The sequence below is a fragment of the Eubalaena glacialis genome, chromosome 10, assembly GCF_028564815.1.
Source record: "Eubalaena glacialis isolate mEubGla1 chromosome 10, mEubGla1.1.hap2.+ XY, whole genome shotgun sequence".
Classification (NCBI taxonomy): domain Eukaryota; kingdom Metazoa; phylum Chordata; class Mammalia; order Artiodactyla; family Balaenidae; genus Eubalaena; species Eubalaena glacialis.
In genome coordinates this window covers 40,957,367-40,978,446 of record NC_083725.1, presented here as the reverse complement: position 1 = coordinate 40,978,446, position 21,080 = coordinate 40,957,367, and the positions used below count along the sequence as shown (strand labels likewise).

Here is a 21,080-nt window from a genome sequence, read left to right as displayed (position 1 = left end):
ATTTTTTTAAAAAAAGACATTTTTAAGAGCAATTTTAGGTTTACGACAAAATTGAGAGGAAGGTACAGAGATTTCCCATATACTCCCTGCTCCAACACATGCATAGCCTCCTGCATTATTAACATCACTCATCAGAACTGTACATTTTTACCAAGGATGAATCTATGTTGACACATCATAATCACCCACATCCATAATTTACCTTAGGGTTCACTCTTGGTGCTTATTAGAATAATGGGTATAATAATCCACATTCTGTGGATTTGGACAAATGTATAATGACATATACCCATTATTATAATAACACAGAGTATTTTCACTGCCCTAAAAATCCTCTGCTCTACCTATTCAACTCTCCCTCCTCCCTTATCGCTGGAAACCACTGATCTTTTTACTATCTCCATAGTTTGGCCTTTTCTAGAATGTCGTATAGTTGGAATCATATAGTATGTAGCTTTCCAGAATGACTTCTTTCACTTAGTAGTATGCATTTAAGCTTCCTCCATGTCTTTTCATGGCTTGATAGCTCATTTATTTTTAGCGCTGAATAATATTCCATTGTCACACTGTACCACAGTTTATTTATCCATTCACCTACTGAAGGATATATCTTGGTTGCTTCCAAGTTTTGGCAATTATGAATAAAGCTTCTGTAAACATCCATGAGCAGATTTAATGTAGTTTTTAAAAATTAAAAAAATGTGCTTATTGGTTCTTTATTTTGAAATTTACTGTTTAATGATATTATATACATTAAAAGAATCTTTGTTATTTAAACTTCATCTTATCAAATATACCTTTGCTTTATTCTACCTTTAAGCTTAATAAACTAACAGGTTATTTTTGCTATAGACTAAAAAAAACATTTTTACTAAAGAGGGTTTTTCTCCTTGACTAATTATGTTAGTTCAGACTTTAATGAAGTTAAACTCTGATTATCAGCCACACTCTAATTTTTAATTAATTTGAACATATGCACATCCGTAGTTGGCAACAACTCTTTTGGAGTTTTTGAATTCAAAATTAATGTTAAGGACTTTTTGAAATAATAGTATAATTAGATATATGTACAGTTGTTTTAAAAATAAATAAGTATTTACAATAAAAATGGGTCATGGAAGCATAATTTGTTGACTGTGTTTAGGTAATGAAAATAGAAGGCAGATATAAAAATATTTGATAAGGAGTAAACAATATTTGCTATGCATAATTTTAAATTATTTAATTGAAAATAGATACTTTGCGGAGTGTTATTATTACAAGGATAATATCGAAGAAGAAATAATTATACTTTGTTAAAGAGATCTCTTTTTAAAGTCCTTTCTACTTTTAAAATCAACATATTATCAATTGCTAGGAAGGACATAGGAACATTTTTTGCTACAACCTGTGGGGGAGGATTACTAGTCAAATGCATTAAGATATTAATGCAAGCACACTAGCTTTGGAGATATTAATTTCTCCTATTCTAGACCTGGCTGACAGATATAAATGCTTTGGTGGATAACAGGGTGTTATAGTACATGAAACACAGCCTTTCTACATAATCATAAATTAAATAAATAATTTTTTCCTAGACTTTATAAATCATGCAAAATGAATTACTGAGTAAATGAAAATTCTGAAAGTTTTTAATAGCCATTACTGTGGTACCATCTCTGTGTAACAGCTGAAGTAACAGACTGATTCAGAAATTGTCAGTAAGCAATCTCTTAAGGCACATTAGTACCTGCAGAAATATTACAGAAAAACAAATCACCTGAGTTTATTACCTTGCTCCAACACTAACTATGTGACCTTGGGCAAGACCCTTAACCTCACCATGCCTCCATTTTCTGATTGTGAAATGGGGATATTAACACCAACTTTAGGATTGTAGTAAGCATAAAATTGGTTAATACATGGAAAGCATATAGTAAGTTTTGCAGAAGGCTTTGTTGTTTTTGTTATTTGTTCCAAATGGCAATTTTTTATTATGCTTATTGAACATACTTAATGATGATGTATGTTTCTCCAAATGGAGTATAAATTGATTTACAAAATGGCAGATAAGCAGAAAAGACTATTAAAAAACACATTTTAACAAAAAAATTATTTTTGCCTGGACATTACCCTCCACTATAATACTTGATTTAGTAAGGTGGCAAACTTACTGTTAAATCTGGAACCCAAGTTCAGTTTGCCTTGCCAAGAATTGGCAGCCTTGAGAACTCTAGTAGTAGACCCAGATGCTCAGTATCCCCTGAGCACACTTTGAGGGGTGAGTCTTCACTAGGAGAAGTGCTAGTCCAAACCTAAACACCATATATGAGATTAAATGTCATGTTTTAGACTTTTTATTTTGAGTAGATCTCTACTAACAAAAGGTTGTGCAAAGAAGCTTTTTTGTGATAGATGGATATTATATCAAAAAACTATAGCAGATTTTACAACATACAGTGGAAAAAAAATTTTTTTCCTAGACATCATTTCAAAGCATTTGGAAACTGTAAACTTCCTCATTGAAAATGACTTCTGCATAATTCTTCTTTAATAGATTTCTTTATCTTTCAAGTTTGCAAAGTTTTTAAACATGTGTTTGTGTATCTCCCTCCTCCTAGAACTGGGTAGAGAGAGCTGAAAAACAGACTCTTCTCTCCGATACACTTGACCTATCAGAACTCTTCCACCCAGACACATTTCTCAATGCGCTTCGCCAGGAAACTGCAAGGTAAATAGAATGAAATACTTATTTGTCTGAGAGGGTAATTATACTTTGATTTGTTCACTTCTGATCACATTCCCTTGATTGTCAAGAAAATAAATTTATTGTTGAATCCAGATAGTTGTGTTATTTCTTAATACTTGACTTTTAATAACAGTAAACTTTTAGTTTAGAGAACACTGCTTTCAATTATGATGTGTTTTTCATTAGAATTGAAAAAGGCAAATTTTAATTTTTAAAATTTTGGTCATTTATTTATCTAGACCTATTGTGTCCAATATGGTAGGCAGAAGTCAAATGATGCTATTTAAATTTAAATGATTTATTCCTGATCTTAGTGGAAATGGTTTCAGTTTTTCACCATTCAGAACGATGTTGGCTGTGGGTTTGTCATATATGGCCTGTATTATGTTGAGGTAAGTTCCCTCTATGCCTACTTTCTGGAGAGACTTTATCATAAATGGGTGTTGAATTTTGTCAAAAGCTTTTTCTGCATCTATTGAGATGATCATATGGTTTTTCTCCTTCAATTTGTTAATATGGTGTATCACATTGATTGATTTACATATATTGAAGAATCCTTGCATTCCTGGGATAAACCCCACTTGATCATGGTGTATGATCCTTTTACTGTGTTGCTGGATTCTGTTTGCTAGTATTTTGGTGAGGGTTTTGGCATCTATGTTTACCAGTGTTATTGGCCTGTAGTTTTCTTTTTTTGTGACATCTTTGCCTGGTTTTGGGTCAGGGTTATGGTGGCCTCATAGAATGAGTTTAGGAGTGTTCCTCCCTTTGTTATATTTTGGAAGAGTTTGAGAAGGATAGTATTCACCTGTAAAGCCATCTGGTCCTGGACTTTTGTTTGCTGGAAGATTTTGAATCACAGTTTCAATTTCAGTGCTTGTGATTGGTCCGTTTATATTTTCTATTTCTTCCTGGTTCAGTCTCAGAAGGTGTGCTTTTCTAAGAATTTGTCCATTTCTTCCAAGTTGTCCATTTTATTAGCATATAGTTTCTTGTAATAATCTCTCCTTTGTATTTCTGCAGTGTCAGTTGTTACTTCTTTTTCATTTCTAATTCTGTTGATTTGAGTCTTCTCCCTTTTTTTCTTGATGAGTCTGGCTAATGGTTTATCAATTTTGTTTATCTTCTCAAAGAACCAGCTTTTAGTTTTATTGATCTTTGCTATCGTTTCCTTCACTGTTTGCAGATGACATGATACTATACATAGAGAATCCTAAAGATGCCACCAGAAAACTACTACAGCTAATCAATGACTTTGGTAAAGTAGCAGGATACAAAATTAATGCACAGGAATCTCTTTCATTCCTACACACTAATGATGAAAAATCTAAAAGAGAAATTAAGGAAACACTCCCATTTACCATTGCAACAAAAAGAATAAAATACCTAGGAATAAACCTACCTAAGGAGACAAAAGACCTGTATGCAGAAAACTATAAGACACTGATGAAAGAAATTAAAGATGATACAAATAGATGGAGAGATATACCATATTCTTGGATTGGAAGAATCAACATTGTGAAAATGACTATACTACCCAAAGCAATCTACAGATTCAGTGCAATCCCTATCAAACTACCAATGGCATTTTTCACAGAACTAGAACAAAAAATTTCACAATTAGTATGGAAACACGAAAGACCCTGAATAGCCAAAGCAATCTTGAGAAAGAAAAACAGAGCTGGAGGAATCAGGCTCCCTGACCTCAGACTATACTACAAAGCTACAGTAATCGAGACAGTATGGTACTGGCACAAAAACAGACATATAGATCAATGGAACAGGATAAAAAGCTCAGAGATAAACCCATGCATATGGTCACCTTATCTTTGATAAAGGAGGCAAGAATATACAATGGAGCAAAGACAGTCTTTGCAAAATAAGTGGTGCTGGGAAAACTGGACAGCTACATGTAAAAATTGAAATTAGAACACTCCCTAATACCATACACAAAAATAAACTCAGATGGATTAAAGACCTAAATGTAAGGCCAGACACTATAAAACTCTTAGAGGAAAACATAGGCAGAACACTCTATGACATAAATCACAGCAAGATCCTTTTTGACCCACCTCCTAGAGAAGTGGAAATAAAAACAAAAATAAACAAATGGGACCTAATGAAACTTCAAAGCTTTTGCACAGTAAAGGAAACCATAAACAAGATGAAAAGACAATGCTCAAAATGGGAGAAAATATTTGCAAACGTAGCAACTAACAAAGGATTAATCTCCAAAATATACAAGCAACTCATGCAGCTCAATATCAAAAAAAAACCCAATCCAAAATGGGCAGAAGACCTAAATAGACATTTCTCCAGAGAAGATATACAGATTGCCAACAAACACATGTAAGGATGCTCAACATCACTAATCATTAGGGAAATGCAAATCAAAACTACAATGAGGTATCACCTCACACCTGTCAGAATGGCCATCATCAAAAAATCTACAAACAATAAATATGGGAGAGGGTGTGGAGAAAAGGGAACCCTCTTGCACTGTTGGTGGGAATGTAAATTGTTGCAGCCACTATGGAGAACCGTATGGAGGTTCCTTAAAAACTAAAAATAGAACTACCATACAACCCAGCAATTCCACTACTGGGCATATACCCTGAGGAAACCATAATTCAAAAAGAGTCATGTACCACACTTTTCATTGCAGCTGTATTTACAATAACCAGGACATGGAAGCAACCTAAGTATCCATCGACAGATGAGTGGATAAAGAAGATGTGGTACGTATATACAGTGGAATATTACTCAGCCATAAAAAGGAACGAAATTGAGTTGTTTGTAGTAAGGTGGATGGACCTAGAGACTGTCATACAGAATGAAGTAAGACAGAAAGAGAAAAACAACTACCATATGCTAATGCATATATATGGAATCTAAAAAAAAATAGTTCTGAAGAACCTAGGGGCAGGACTAAAATAAAGTCACAGACATAGAGAATGGACTTGAGGACACAGGGATGAGGAAGGGTAAGCTGGGATGAAGTGAAAGAGTGGCATGGACATATATACACTACCGAATTTAAAATAGATAGCTAGTGGGAAGCAGCCGCATAGCACAGGGCGATCAACTCCGTGCTTTGTGACCACCTAGAGGGGTGGGATAGGGAGGGCGGGAGGGATACAAAAGAGGGAGGGGATATGAGGATGTATGTATACATATAGCTGATTCACTTTGTTATACAGCAGCAACTAACACAACATTGTAACACAATTGTACTCCAATAAAGATGTAAGAAAAAAAAATTAAATGATTTAAAGTTAAAATGGATTAAGGAGACTAGATGGTTGAGTAAGAGGATGTGACCCTCATCTTCTGCCCTGAACACATCAAAAATACATCTACAAGAGGAGCATTTCTCACTGAAAACTAACTGGAACTGGTAGAAGGACTCTTTTAAAACCATAGCTGTAAGAAAAATACACATGTAATCAGGTAGGAAGGCAAGAAAAGCAATCAAATCAGAACCTGTGCCCCAGAGAGGGGACTCAGAGGAAAAGGGCGATTATACGGGCAGACCCTAGGCCTGGAGAGTGAGTGGGTCAAGCCACAGACTAGGCATCCCAGTCCTGGGGTCCTACATGGAGGAGATAAGCCCCCTCACTGGTTGGAGGAACACTGTGACAAATAGAAGGGCTGGGAGAATCCTGGACTCCATTCCAGAGGAGTGTGTGTGCACTGGCTAGCCGCTGGGGCAGGGTGGAGAGAGGTCTGCTCTAGCGGCTGCTGAGTTTCCCGTGACTGCCTCATCATACATCCCAGCCTGAGCTAAGCAAACGCTCTGGCCCCTCTTAGTCCATGCCACAGTATGGCACTGGATCTGGGGTGACCAGGACCAGGGAAAAGACTTGACTTTGGGATGCAGAGGTGACTTGGTCCCAGGGTGAACCCTGGGTGGGCTGTGGTGGCCATTGTTGGCACTTACTCAAGTGGTGCCCTAGAAGCAGCCCAGAGGGCAGCCGCTGTACACCACAGCTCAACCCACCACCTTGCCCCAGTATACACAGAAAAACCACACAGGCCCTGCCTCCCCTTTGGGGCACGGAGGAGGTTGGAGATAGTGATCAGTTGTGAGAGACAAAGAAATCTTGCCCCCAAGGCAGGGAAGAGAGGTCTGCTCTAGTGGCTGCCTGTTTTCCTCCAACCACCTCATCATGTGCCTCAGCCCAAGCTTAGCAAACGGTTGGGCCCCACTTAGTCCATGCCACAGCACAGCCCTTGATCTGGGGTGGCTGCGACCAAGGAAAGGACTCGACCATGGTCTGTGGCTGAGCAGAACCACAGATGCCTGCACAGACAGCACATTGGACTGCTGTATGCACATGAACCTCACTTGATTCAGCACTCCCCTCCTGCGACAAAATTCCTGGTGTGGGGAGTGGGGAAAACACACACTTAAAGGGAATGGAGCCAGTTCGAGCCTGACACACAGGTCTTCTGCTGCAGCAACATGGGATCAGACCCCGTCCCTGGGAGGGCAGTGATGGCTACTGACCAGAGAAGAAGCCTTGCCTCACACCCCAGGCCAGCTCTGTCTCCAGCCCCACCACTTACCAAGGTGATAACTGCCAGCACATTCTGAGGAAAGACATGACTGGCATCCACATCAAATCCAGCTCTCCCACCAAAGGCATTGAACATATGTGGTCAGCATAGAGACACTCAAACATAAGAACACCCCTTTCAGATGCAATAGGTAACTGTTTCACCTAAATTCATAGAGGCAGAGAAAGTTAAGTCTAAAAAAATGAAAAGGCAGAAGAACTACTCTCAATTGAAAGAGCAAGAGAAAAAATAAATAATGAAAGAGAAATAAAAAATTTACCAGATAAAGAGTTAGAAACATTGGTAGTGAAAATGTTAATTGAATTAGGAAAAAGAATTGATCTAAAAAATGAACATGTTCTCAAGGAAATAGAAAATATAAAGACCCAGTCAAAAATAAATAATTTAATAGCTGAAATAACACATTAGAAGGAATGAATAGCAGACTGAGTGATACAGAAGAATGCATACGTGATCTGGAAGATAGAATAATGGAAATCATCCAATCAGAGCACCAGGGGAAAAAAAAAATTTTTTTAAAAAAAGCAATCTAAGAAACATGTCTGATAACATTAAGTGTCCCAACTTTCGCATCTTAGTAGTTCCAGAAGGAGAAGAGAGAGAGAAGGAGAGCAAAAATGTATTTGAGGAAATTGTGTCTGAAAACTTCAGAAACATGAAGAAGGAAATAGACATCTAGGTACAGGAAGTACAGAGGGTCTCAAACAAGATGAACCCAAACAGACCCACACCAAGATATATCATAATTAAAATGGCAAAAGTTAAAAATAGAGAATTCTAAAGGCAGCAAGAGAAAAATAGAGAGTCATACACAGGGAATCCCCATAAGGCTATCAACTGATTTCTCTGCAGAAACATTGCAGGCCAGAAAGGATATATTTAAAATCCTGAAAAGGAAACACCTGCAAGCTAGGATACTCTACCCAATAAGATTATCATTTAGAATAGAAAAAGAGAGATAAAGAATTTCTCAGACAAGCAAAAACTAAAAGAATTCATCAATACTAAACTTACCTTAAAAGAACTGTTGAAGGATCTCTAAATGGAAAATAAGTAAGAATCTATAGGAAAGGGAAAATCCCAGTAGGAAAGATAAATATATAGTAAATGTTGAAGATCGCTTAAATAAGTCAGTACATAGATTAAAGGACAAAAAGTGTAAAAGCAACTATAACTACAACAAACAGCTAAGGGATAAACATGAACCTAGGGTAACCACAAACCAAAAACCTACAATACATACACAAAAACTAAAAAGAAAGGAACACAAGCATAGTACTAAAGAAAATTGTCAAACCACTAGAGAAGAAACAAAGATGTGAACAGGAAAAGCTACAAAAGCAACCAGAAAACAAGTAATAAAATGGCAATATGTACATACCTATTAATAATTACTTTAAATGTCAATGGACTAATGCTCTAATTAAGTGGATTATTGGATACAAAAACAAGACCCTTCAATATGCTGCCTGTAAGAGACTCACTTTAGGGCTAAAGATACACACAGACTGAGAGAGAACAGGTGTAAAAAAGATATTTCATGCAAACAGAAGCAAGAAGAAAGTGGGGGTAGCAAAACTGATGTCAGACAAAATAGACGTTAAAACAAAGACTAGAACAAAAGACAGAGAAGGGCATTATATAATGATAAAAGGATTAATACAAGAAGAGGATATTACACTCGTTAACATATATGCACCCAATACAGGAGCACCTAAATATATGAAGCAAATACTAACAGATATGAAGGGATAACTTGACAATAATACAATAATAGTAGGGGACTTTAATACCCAACTGACATCAATGGACAGATCATCCAGACAGAAAATCAAAAAGACAGCAGAGGTCTTAAATGACACAATAGAACATTTGCACATAATTGATACCTACAGGACATTATGTCCAAAAACAGGAGAATAAACATTATTTTCAAGAACATATGAGATATTCTTCATGAGAGCTCACATAATAGATCACAAAACAAGCATCAGTAATTTAAGAGGATAGAAATTATATCAAGCATCTTTTTTCTGACCACCATGGTACAAAGCTAGAAATCAACTTCAGAAAGAAAAATGGGAAAAGAACAAACATATAGAGACTAAACAACATGCTACTAAAAAACCAATGGGTCAATGAGGAAGTCAAAGAGGAAATCAGAAAATACCTTGAGACAAATGAAAATGGAAACGAAACACTCCAAAATCTATGGGATGCAGCAAAAGCAGTTCTAAGAGTTGATACTGATACAGGCCTTCCTCAAGAAACAAGAAAAATCTCAAACAACCTAACATACCACCTAAAAGAATTAGAAAAAGAAGAATTAGCAAAGCCCAAAGTCAGCAGAGGAAAGGAAATAATAGAGATCAGAGGGGAAATAAGTAAAATAGACATAAGAAAAAAACAATAGAAATGATTAATGAAACCAAGAGCTGAGTTTCTAAAAAGATAAACAAAATTGATAAGCCTTTAGCCATGCTCACCAAGAACAAAAGAGAAGAAGACCCAAATAAAATAAGAAATGAAAGAGGAGAAATAACAACCAATACCACAGAGATTAAAAATAAAAATCACAGGAGAATACTACCAACAGTTATATGCCAACAAATTGGACAACCTAGAAGAAATGGATGAATTTCTAGAAGTATACAGCCTGCCAAGACTGACTTAAGAAGAAATAGAAAATTTCAATAGACTAGTCACTAGTAGTGAAATTAAATTTGTAATAAAAATACTCCCAGCCAGCAAAAGTCCAGGACTAGGTGGCTTCACAGGGGAATTCTACCAAACATATAAAGAAGAACTAATACCTGTCCTCTAAAACTATTCCCCAAATTCAAGAGGATAGAACATTCCCAAATTCATTCTACAAGGCCACCATCTCTCTGATAACCAAAAGCAGCCAAAGACTACTACAAGAAAGAAAATTACAGGCCAATTGATGAATATAGGATGTAAAAATCCTTAACAAAATATTAGCAAGCCAAATCTAACAATATATAAAAAGGCTCATACACCATGATAAAATGGGATTTATTACAGAGTCACAAGGATGGCTCAACATTTGCAAATCAATTAATGTGATACACCACATTACCACAAGAAAAGGCACAAATCATATTATCATCTCAATAGATACAGAAAAAGCATTTGACAAAATTCAACATCCATTCATGATAAAAACTCTCATCAAAGTGGATATAGAGGGGACATGTCTCAACATAGTAAAGGTCATTTATGACAGACCTATAGCCAGCATCATACTCAGTGGTGAAAATATGAAAGCCTTCTTCTAAATTCAGGAACAAGACAAGGATGCCCACTCTCACTACTTCTATTTAACATATTATTTGAAGTCCTAGCCACAGTAATCAGACAAGAAAGAAAGAAAAAGCATCCATATTAGAAGGGAAGAGTTAAAACTTTCACTATTTGCAGATGACTTGATACTGTATATATAGAAAACCCTCGTCTCCACCCAAAAACTATTAGAACTAATAAATGAATTCAGCAAAGTTGCAGGATACAAGATTAATATACAGAAATCTATTATGTTTCTATACAATAATAATGAGCTATCAAAAAGAGAAAGTCAAAAAAAAAATCATGTTTAAAGTCACATCAAAAAGACTACCTAGGAATAAAGTTAACAAAGGATGTGAAAGACTTATGCTCTGAAAAGTATAAAACATTGATGAAGGAAACTGAAGAAGATTCCAAACAATAGAAAGATACCTGTTACTCTTAAGATTTTGTTAAAACAACTATACTACCAAAAGCAATCTACAAATTTAATGCAGTCCCTATCAAAATACTCATGACACTTTTCATGGAACTAGAACAAATGATCCTAAAATTGAAATGGAACCACAAAAGACTCCAAATTGCCAAAGAAATCTTTTTTTCTTTTTTTTTTTCTTTTGGCCACACCACTTGGTATGCAGGATCTTACTTCCCTGACCAGGGATTGAACTCATGCCCCCTGCAGTGGAAGCACAGAGTCTTAACCACTGGACTGCCAGGGAAGTCCCTGCCAAAGCAATCTTGATAAAAAAGAACAAAGCTGGAGATATCATTCTTCTAGACTTCAGACTATTCTGCAAACCTACAGTAATCAAAACAGCATGGTACTGGCACAAAAACAGACACATAGATCAATGGAACAGATTAGAGAGCACAGAAATAAACCCCCACACCTGTGGTCAATTAATATACAACAAAGGAGGCAGGAATATACAATGGAGAAAAGACAGTCTGTTCAATAAGTGGCACTGGGAAATCTGGGCATCTACATGTAAAACAATGAGATTAGAACATTACCTCACACCATATTCAAAATAAAACCAGAATGGATTAAAGTTCTAAATGTTAGACATGAAGCCATAAAACTCCTAGAAGAGAACATAGGCAGAACACTCTTTGACATAAATCGTAGCAATAGTTTTTGGATCTGTCTCCTAAGGCAAAAGAAATAAAAGTAAAAATAAACAAATTGGACCTAAGAAAACTTAAAAGCTTTTGCACAACAAAGGAAACCATCAACAAAATGAAAATACAACCTAAGGAATGGGAGAAAATATTTGCAAATAATGCAGCTAACAAGGAGTTAATAACCAAAATATACAAACAGCTCATACAACTTAATATCAAAAGAAACAAACAACCCCATCATCCTGAAGCAATAGCAATAATGACTTCAAAACTCCCTTCACATGTGATTTATGTAAAAGCATATTTCCCCCTTGAACCTTCTCCCCTCTTCCCATCCTGCTCACTCCACCCAAATCCAAGTGGTCCTAGTATAAAGTCAGATGGAAGAACCCTGGTCTGTATCAGGAAGAAAAGAACTGCTAACACCACCTGCTATTAAAATTCTTTAATAACACCCCCCCAAACAAGTTAAATAAAATTAAAAATGTAATTTCTCAATACATTAGCCACATTTAAAGTTCTCAATAGACACATTTGGGTAGTGGCTGCCATTTTGGACTGAATGAAAATATATTTATCTCTGTAGAAAATTCTGTTGGACAATGCTGACTAGGCTTCTTGGTGGGAAACAGTATTTGATGGTTAAGATCAAACTCTTTTTAAAAACAAATTTGGAATATCATATCATATATAGTCTATAATTTTTAAGAAGTTAGAATGCAATGAAAGAGCCACTTCCAAAAACATACTGAAAAAAACTTAGTTGCTTTTTAGTGCTTTGGGGGATATTCAATTGGTAGTACCTCAGGAGCATATTATAAATATCATATTTCAGTTCAGCTAGTAAACATTTATTGAACCCCCATTATGTGCCTGCATTTGAGGATGATGATCAAAACGGAGGATGTAAAAATAAAAGACCCTATCCTCAAGGTACCTACACAACCTTGAAGAGGAGACTGACATAACAAGTTAACTTTAAAAACTTAGTGTGAAATCTAAGGTATTGTGCATAGCCTAAAATATCTGATTACTTGTACATTATAAATATTTCAATTTTAAATAAATAGGAATGTGTATATCTTCTATAGCTATTCATATTTTAATTCCTGAAAATTATCTCTTTCTGACATTTGATGCTTTATTTTTACAGGGCTGTGGTCTGCTCTGTGGATAGCCTTAAATTTGTGGCCTCATGGAAAGGTCGACTGCAAGAAGCAAAGCTGCAAATTAAGGTATTAGAATAATTTTAGATGTTTATCTGAGTCAAAAATTATGTAATTATCAACTGTGATAAAGAGATTTTGCTCCAATCTCAAAGTCACCTATCTCTATAGTGTAAGATCAGCAGAGATAGATTATATTACCTGTGTGAAAAATCAAAGTAAGTTAAGATTTAACATGAAACAACCTGTACAAGATACAACATGTTCTAATGCAAAAATAAGAATCTTAGGAATATAACATAGTATTTGAAAATATAACTTCGGTAAAAAATGATATAAATCTTGAAGTTCTGTTAGATTACCTGTTCTAACATTCAAGTCAATAAATATTTGCTATACAATAAAGTATGTATAAAATGTGTGAAAAATTTAGACCAAATCTTGTCCTTAGGGAGTTTACAATTTGCGAGTATATTAGTTCACTGTTAAAATCAAGCCAACTATGTTAAAAAAAAATTAAGCCATCTTTTGCAGTATAAATTTTCCTAGCTAGCTTTTCTGCTAAAAATGCATTACTCTTGCAATAATAGATAATATAGATAACCATTCAAATATTAATAACAAAACTAATGAAATCCTTCCTCCAACAACTCCAACCTTCTTCCATGTCATTGGCATTCTCTACCATTCTTCTTTCCCATTCTCACACATAGAATTGCCCTCTTAACTTTTTTCCACTGCTAATATGATACTGCATGTTGTAGTATGATTATCTCTATACATCTGTGTTGGCCTGTCTTACGAGACTGTAATGACATTGAAGATAAAGACTGTCTTATCCATCTTCAGATACCCAGTATCTAGTTCAGTATATTACATATAATTAAAATAAATGTAAAACTATAGTTCTTTAACTTAGTTAACCTTAGGCAACTGACTTTTCAGAAGTTCTATTTATATAATTCTAGTTCTCAGGCCAACAATTTTCTTTTCATATCACTACTGCTTTCTAACATACTATATAATTTATTTATTATGTTTGTTGTTTGTTGTCTGTCTTATTCTACTGGAATGTAAGTCCCATGAGAGTAGTCACTTTTTTTCCAGTTTTGTTGTATCTCAAATACCTCAAACAATACCTCGTATATAATAAGCGCTCCATTAAAACCTTGTTGAATTGTTGAGTTGAAGGCCAACAATAGGAGAGGCACTATAATAGGCATTAACATCAGCTATAATGGTATAGTGTGCCAGAAATTTGATCATTAACAATAAGCTAGGTCTTTCTTTCTCTTTTGGCTCTGTAGATTGCTACAAAATTCTCCGTTGAAGCTGAAGAAATTAGCAGGTTCTCTTTCATCCTTTGCATTTTATTTTAACCTTAGCCTCTAGCCCATAAGAGCTACCTTAGCTATTATTGGTGCACATAAACTGTTGCCTAGCTGTTAAGGAGAGGGAGGGAACACATGATGTATAATCCAGGAATCATGCAGTTTACCTGGTTGTGTGGTCTCTTAGCAGCTGTGAAGCACACACATAATATGGTAATATCATTATTTAGGTATATTGATATAAAAAACAAGGGAAATGAGTTTTATTCTGTGTCAAGGTGTGTTCATATTTCCAGAACTATTTTGCTCCTGTTCTTACAAAATAGAAATAAAGTTATCTACAACCAGAAAACCCCAAGCGTATATGTTATGTTTTATAGATGGGGAAAAAAGGCTGGCAGTTAATAAAACAAGATTCTAATCTTAGTTCTCCAAAACAGAGCCATGTGACTTTTAAAAACAATTAATGAAGCAGTCTGAGCCTTTGTTGTCTCTTTTATCAATGGATATAAATGATAACTTTTTTGACATGTTTATTACGAAGGTCTCTGAAAACCGACGTGTGTGTGTGTGTGTTTTATTATTTCTTTTAACTTGATTTGGATTAGGTTTCATTAGGCAATATTTATTTTTTAATTAGAAACAAAAGTATATTTTAATAAAAGTTCTCTGCTGTTATCCAGTAAAGCAGAATTCTTTCATTTGTCATTTGACATTCATGAAAGCTACTGTATTGTTAAAAACCAAAATATTCATTGGTCAATATATTCAGGAACATTATAAGTTTGATACAATTATATCTTACAACTTTAAGTTAAAAAATCCATCCCTACACATGGGATTTGAGGTAATTCAACAGAATTTTTCCTCTCTTTGGCCCCTCATTCATGTGAGCTATAGAAGCACATTTCCTAATTTCTTACCTGCAGTTCCAGATATATTTATCAGATAAAAAGTTTTTGTAAGCCCCTCACTGTTTGCACTTGGCAAAATCAGCAAGTTAAATAATTCATTTAGGTTCCTCTTAATCAAATTTTTCAGCAAAAGGATTATTTTGATAGGAGAATTTTGGATTTGAATTATATTTGAATTTTACTGTCACTGCAGAATTTAATTTATTTTGAATATTTTTCAATCTCTACCAACCTAGACTGAATTAAACCAGTGAAATGTTCAAGTAAGGCTATAGTTCCCACACCAATCAATATCTCAACCCCCTAGACCAGCTTAAGAGAACATGTATGTATATTGATTTTTTTAGATCCTGAACATGGCCCTCTAAAATTTCCTCACTACCATTATTGATTTATTCTTTGTTGAACAGCAGTTGTGAAACTTAGTACTGGAAAATGTGTACATCCAGCACCCGTTCAGCTTGCGTGCTAGATCTTGCCCAAGGCTGTGAAAGTTTTGCCCTGGCAAATCTGGGTAGCTACCAGCTCCCTCCTTGACTGCTGATGCTGCCAAACACAAAAGGCAAAAACAAGTCTTTTACCTTGGCAAGTCAGGCTTATTAAAAACATTTTAGTCTTGTTAATAATGCACAATATCCTAGGATACCTGAAAGCTGCTGCTCCTTTGGGACCTGGTAGAGTCATATAGCCACTTATGCTTGCCAGTTCATTTCGGCTGCTTCATGCCAGGCTAGAGTCTGCCCATATACCAAGTGGTTATTATGCTTTTCATATTTCAGTTCCCTCCCCTGTAAAGCTTACCAGGAAATAGAAGTTAAAACAATGAAGAAATTAGACATTTAGACATGTGGGGGTTCATGAGGAGAATGGGCTCATCAGAATTGGGAGTTATGAGCTTAGACGCATCCTCCCCAAATGAGTGTAAGTAGCTCATCAGTCCAGCAGTGGGCAATCTACCAAAAAAAAAAAAAATCCTTAAATAGTTCATTTTAAGACATATATTTCTGATAGTTTTCATTTTTAAAACTGAGCACTTAATGTGAATACGCTTACATAGTCATTCTAAAGTAGAGATTGTTGTTAAATCATGGGGGAATAAAGACATAGACCTACTAGAGAATGGACTTGAGGATATGGGGAGGGGGAAGGGTAAGCTGTGACAAAGTGAGAGAGTGGCATGGACATATATACACTACCAAACATAAAATAGATAGCTAGTGGGAAGCAGCCGCATAGCACAGGGAGATCAGCTCGGTGCTTTGTGACCACCTAGAGGGGTGGGAGAGGGAGGGTGGGAGGGAGGGAGATGCAAGAGGGAAGAGATATGGGAACATATGTATATGTATAACTGATTCAGTTTGTTATAAAGCAGAAACTAACACACCATTGTAAAGCAATTATACTCCAATAAAGATGTTAAAAAAAAAAATCATGGGGGAACTATAAGAGTGCTTAGTAATATAATTTTCTCTAAAAGTCAATCTCTAAAATGAGTTGGTATATGCAAACTAGTATGATATAAAACCAGTTCAACAAAAAATGATTTTTCTTAGGAACTTAAGTGACTACAGCAACCAGAGGTTTTAAATCTATTTGATATTCTTGTAGCATTAAATGCTTTGAGTGTCTTACTATGTTTACACCAGTTTAAAGGACTTTTAATTCTTAGTTGACTATACTGTTTAGGTAGCCTTGCCAATTTAATGCTATCTTCTCCTGCTCTCCAAATGTAGCAGGAGGCTGAAAACTGGCTCAAATTTCCTGTTTTGAAAGTCTTTCTGCTACGAAACATTCTGACTTTACTTGACACTGTACTGAAAAGAAGTCAGTGTGCTGGGATTACGTACTAAGTTCCATCAGCTGTTCTAGTCCTTCCCCAGCTTTCAAAGACTTCTAAGAAACCTGTTTGTATTTCTTTCCCTAGCACGGTCTCCTTTCTTCAACCTATATCAAGCCACATATGTCATTTTATATTTTCTAGTAGTTACATTAAAAAAAGTAAAAGAAACAGATACAAATAATTTTAATATTATTTTATTTAATGTAATATATACAAAATATTGTTGCTTCAACATATAATAACTATTTTAAAATTATGAATGATATATTTTACTTTCCTTTTTATTGTATAAAGTCCTTGACATCCATCATATATTCCATATTTATGGCACATCTCAATTCAGACTAGTAACATCTCAATGCTCAATAGCACATGTGGCCATGGTTACTGTATTGGACAGTAGCTCTAAACAGAGAAGGTAATTCCCTAGAGAAAATTTAAATATTCTCTGATCTTCAAGTTTTTTCCAATATTTTGTAGTATTTTTCCTTATTAAATAATTTCAAACAGATACAGAAGGAGAGAGAATAGTAAAGTGAATCTCTATATGCAAAGTTTTCAAGATTTAGAAACATTCCTTCTTTTTCTCTTTTTGATTGTCTTTGCTGAAGCAATTCCAGGCATTGTTTTGTTTTACTCCTCCATTTCTCAAAAATTTTTTTTTCTTTTTTTTTTTTTTTTTTTTTTTTTTTTTTTAAACATCTTTATTGAAGTATAATTGCTTTACAATGGTGTGCTAGCTTCTGCTTTACAACAAAGTGAATCAGTTACACATATACATATGTTGCCATATCTCTTCCCTCTTGCATCTCCCTCCCTCCCACCCTCCCTAAAATTTTTTTTTCTTAAATAAACATAATATATTATCACACATACAAAAATTAACAATAATTCCTTGGCATCATTTAATACTCAGTTCATGACAATATTTACCACTGTCTCAAAAAAACTCTTTTCCAATAGTTTGTTCAAATGAGAGTCAAGGTCCAGACACTGTGTTTGGTTATTATGTACCTTATGTCTTTTCACATCTAGATGGGGTTCCTCTTATTATTTCATACCACTGTTTGTTACAGAATCAAGGTTACTTCTCTTATAGAATGATCTACAGTTGATATTTATGTCTTGGCTTCCTTGTGTTATTTTTAACTTTTGTTCTTCTGTCCCTCGTTTCTTATAAAATGGAAGTTAGTTGTAGACGAAACAAATTTTTCTAAATCTGTTATTCCTTCTGCATTTATTAGCTGAAATTTTCTTCAAAGAAGCCTAATCAACTAGGTCTATGTGGTTACCTAGATACCATGGAATTTTATATAGAAAATAAAGGATAAATGCTTTTTTTTTTAAATTTAAACTAGGGATATTCAGAATATGGTGTTGATACACTGTTTCCCACAGTGCTCAATAACATTTCTTCTTTGTTTTTAAGTATCAGTGTGAACTTCTTATATATTTAATGTGCTTCTGTAAATTGCATTTATTATTCTTTTTCATGTGCAGTATCCCTAGTCTTTGGCTTATGTGTAGAGCCTCCTCATGTTGACCTCTGTATCTTATTTTTGGTAAAGTTTTATAGTGAAGCATAATATCATACAATAAGTTGCACAAATCTTAAGAATACAACTTTATGAATTTTTTAATAAGCAAACAGACCCATGAAACGATTATGCAGATTAATTTTAATATTTTAGGACATTTTTTCCTCAAAACTTCTTTTTATAATTAAATGGACCTAACACATTCAGTACAAACTTTATTTTTCTTTCATTCTAAGAGATATACTTAGTATATCCCCCTAGATATTTGTCTACCTATTTTTCTTTCCTCCCTTTATATATTATGTTGTATAATGTATTCTGATTTTAAACAGTTGAGAACTTCTGGTGAAGATGAGCCAGAGAGCTAATGATTCATCCTCTCTGCTCCAGATAGATATATAATGATAGAAAAAATATAAAAAGAGGAAACCACAAGTCTGGCTTCAAATACAAGATCAGTATTTCATTGCATCAGAAGCAGGACAAAGTAAAATAGTGACTAAGTCTGAAAGTACAGGTCTTGAGCTCCAAGTCCAGAAGTAGGAAGCAATGAACAGTATGTCCCCAGCAGAGTGAAAGGAATTAGTGGTGCTATATGTGAAATGGAGACTGAAACAGGGGTCATTGCTTAAATCCAGGACTGAGGTTAGGCTCTCCAGCTCTCCGATAAAAGGAGACTGAATAAAGTTATAGGCCTAAGGAAGCTGAAAGATAAAGGCATAGACTTAATATTAGATATTGAGCCACACTAACCACCAGATCAATAGCTTAGAACTGCAATATCCCCAACACCTGCAGAATAGAACCTCCAAGCTGGCATTGTAAATTTTATAGCTATGTAGTTTTGGAAAGGTCACTATACAGGTATGTGGGAGAAAAATAAAATACCCCTCAAGATGAACCTAGAAACCAAAATCCAAAATAAATGGGGAAAAAATCTAATCCTAGAAAAGAAAATGAGCAAAATCATTAGGTTAATCAACATCTGGTCATTTCATTTATTATTACTTTTGGGAAAATCTGATAAAAAATGTTAAAATATTTAGTTTCCTTAAACAGTTGTACGAAAGAATAACTTTCACTAAAAAAATTATCAGGACTTACAGAATAGAAATAGGCAGAAATAATACAGTTATATGTAGGTGGATGTGAAAACCAATCAGTAGTCTTAGAGATGAAAAATATAATCTTTAAATGAAATATTGATAGATTAAATATACTCTACATTAGATACAATTGAAAAAGACATATTAATTGGAAGTTAGTGCTAAGGAATTAACTCAGAACTGATCACAAATGTAAAGTGTTAAAAATATGAAAGAGATATTATCAGACATAGAGGATAGTTTACAGTATTCTATCCTACTTGTAAAAGGATTTCTACTATAGAACAGACAGAATGGCAGAGAAGCAAAATTTGAAAAATTAGTTGCAGGAATTTTCCAGAATTGGAAAATGATAAGAGTTCTCAGGTGAAATGCACATGCAAAGTACCAAAAAAATTAACTAAAAGTATATTCAAGTTCACACCTCGTTACACTATAATGAAGCCATACAATATCAGGGTTAAAGTGAAAAAAATCTTAAAAGCTACCAGATAGAAAAGTCAGAGTTCCAACCAAAAAAAAATACAAAAAAACAAAAAATAACATCAAATAGATTACTCATCAGCTCACTAGATGCCAAAAGACAATGGAGTGAGTAATATATTCAAATTGATGAGGAAAAGTAATTGTTAACCTCAAATTTTATTCCCATCTAAAATATCATTCAGTAATGAAAGCAATAAAAAGATATTTCCAGAAACCCAAACACCACAAGGGCTTACCACTCTCAGAACCTCAAAGAAGTATTAAAACATGAAAAAGAAAAGCCAGAGAGAAAACAATATATACCAAAAATAATAGTGAGCCCCAAAATTACAAAATAATTTAATTTTAGCATGTAATTTAAATTAAGTATTGACTGTAAAATATAACTTTTTATTATGTTTAAACTAAAACTAAAATTCTAAACAGTAATAATTAGATTAGAAATAACATGCTAAAATAAAATCCATGTCATGATCAGGAGAAGTACTGAATAACTAAGAATTCATTAGAAAATGTCACAGTTACTATTCAAAAGATATGGTTAAAAGCTTAAAAATAGATATGCAATCCATTAGCAGAAAAGGAGAAAAATTAAAAAGAAATAAAGAGGAAAACTATATATTAAATATACTGAAAATAATTTCAAATATATGACTAATAACAATAAATATAATTTTTTAAATTGAAGTATAGTTGAGTTACAATTTTGTGTTAGTTTCAGGTGTACAGCACAGTGATTCAGTTATATATATATATTTTTTTCAGATTATTTTCCATTAAAGATATTAGTGAATATAGTTCCCTGTGCTATAGAGTAAATCCTTGTTGCTTATCTATTTTATGTATAGTAGTTTGTATCTGTTAATCTTATATGCCTGCTTTATCTCCGCCTCTCTTTCCCCTTTGGTAAGTATAAGTTTGTTTTCTTTTTTTTTTAATGTATTTTTTTATACAGC

The 21,080-nt window shown here is 34.3% G+C and overlaps 1 protein-coding gene across 1 annotated transcript in view; it reads left to right on the top strand.

The window, feature by feature from the left end:
• The window catches only part of DYNC2H1 (dynein cytoplasmic 2 heavy chain 1), a 367,421-nt gene that overhangs the window by 330,888 nt on the left and 15,453 nt on the right, over positions 1 to 21,080 (top strand). The window contains exons 86-87 of the mRNA XM_061204011.1: positions 2,601 to 2,710; positions 12,897 to 12,978. Of these exons, the coding sequence (XP_061059994.1) occupies positions 2,601 to 2,710; positions 12,897 to 12,978 (192 nt within the window). The remainder of the gene's footprint in view (positions 1 to 2,600; positions 2,711 to 12,896; positions 12,979 to 21,080) is intronic.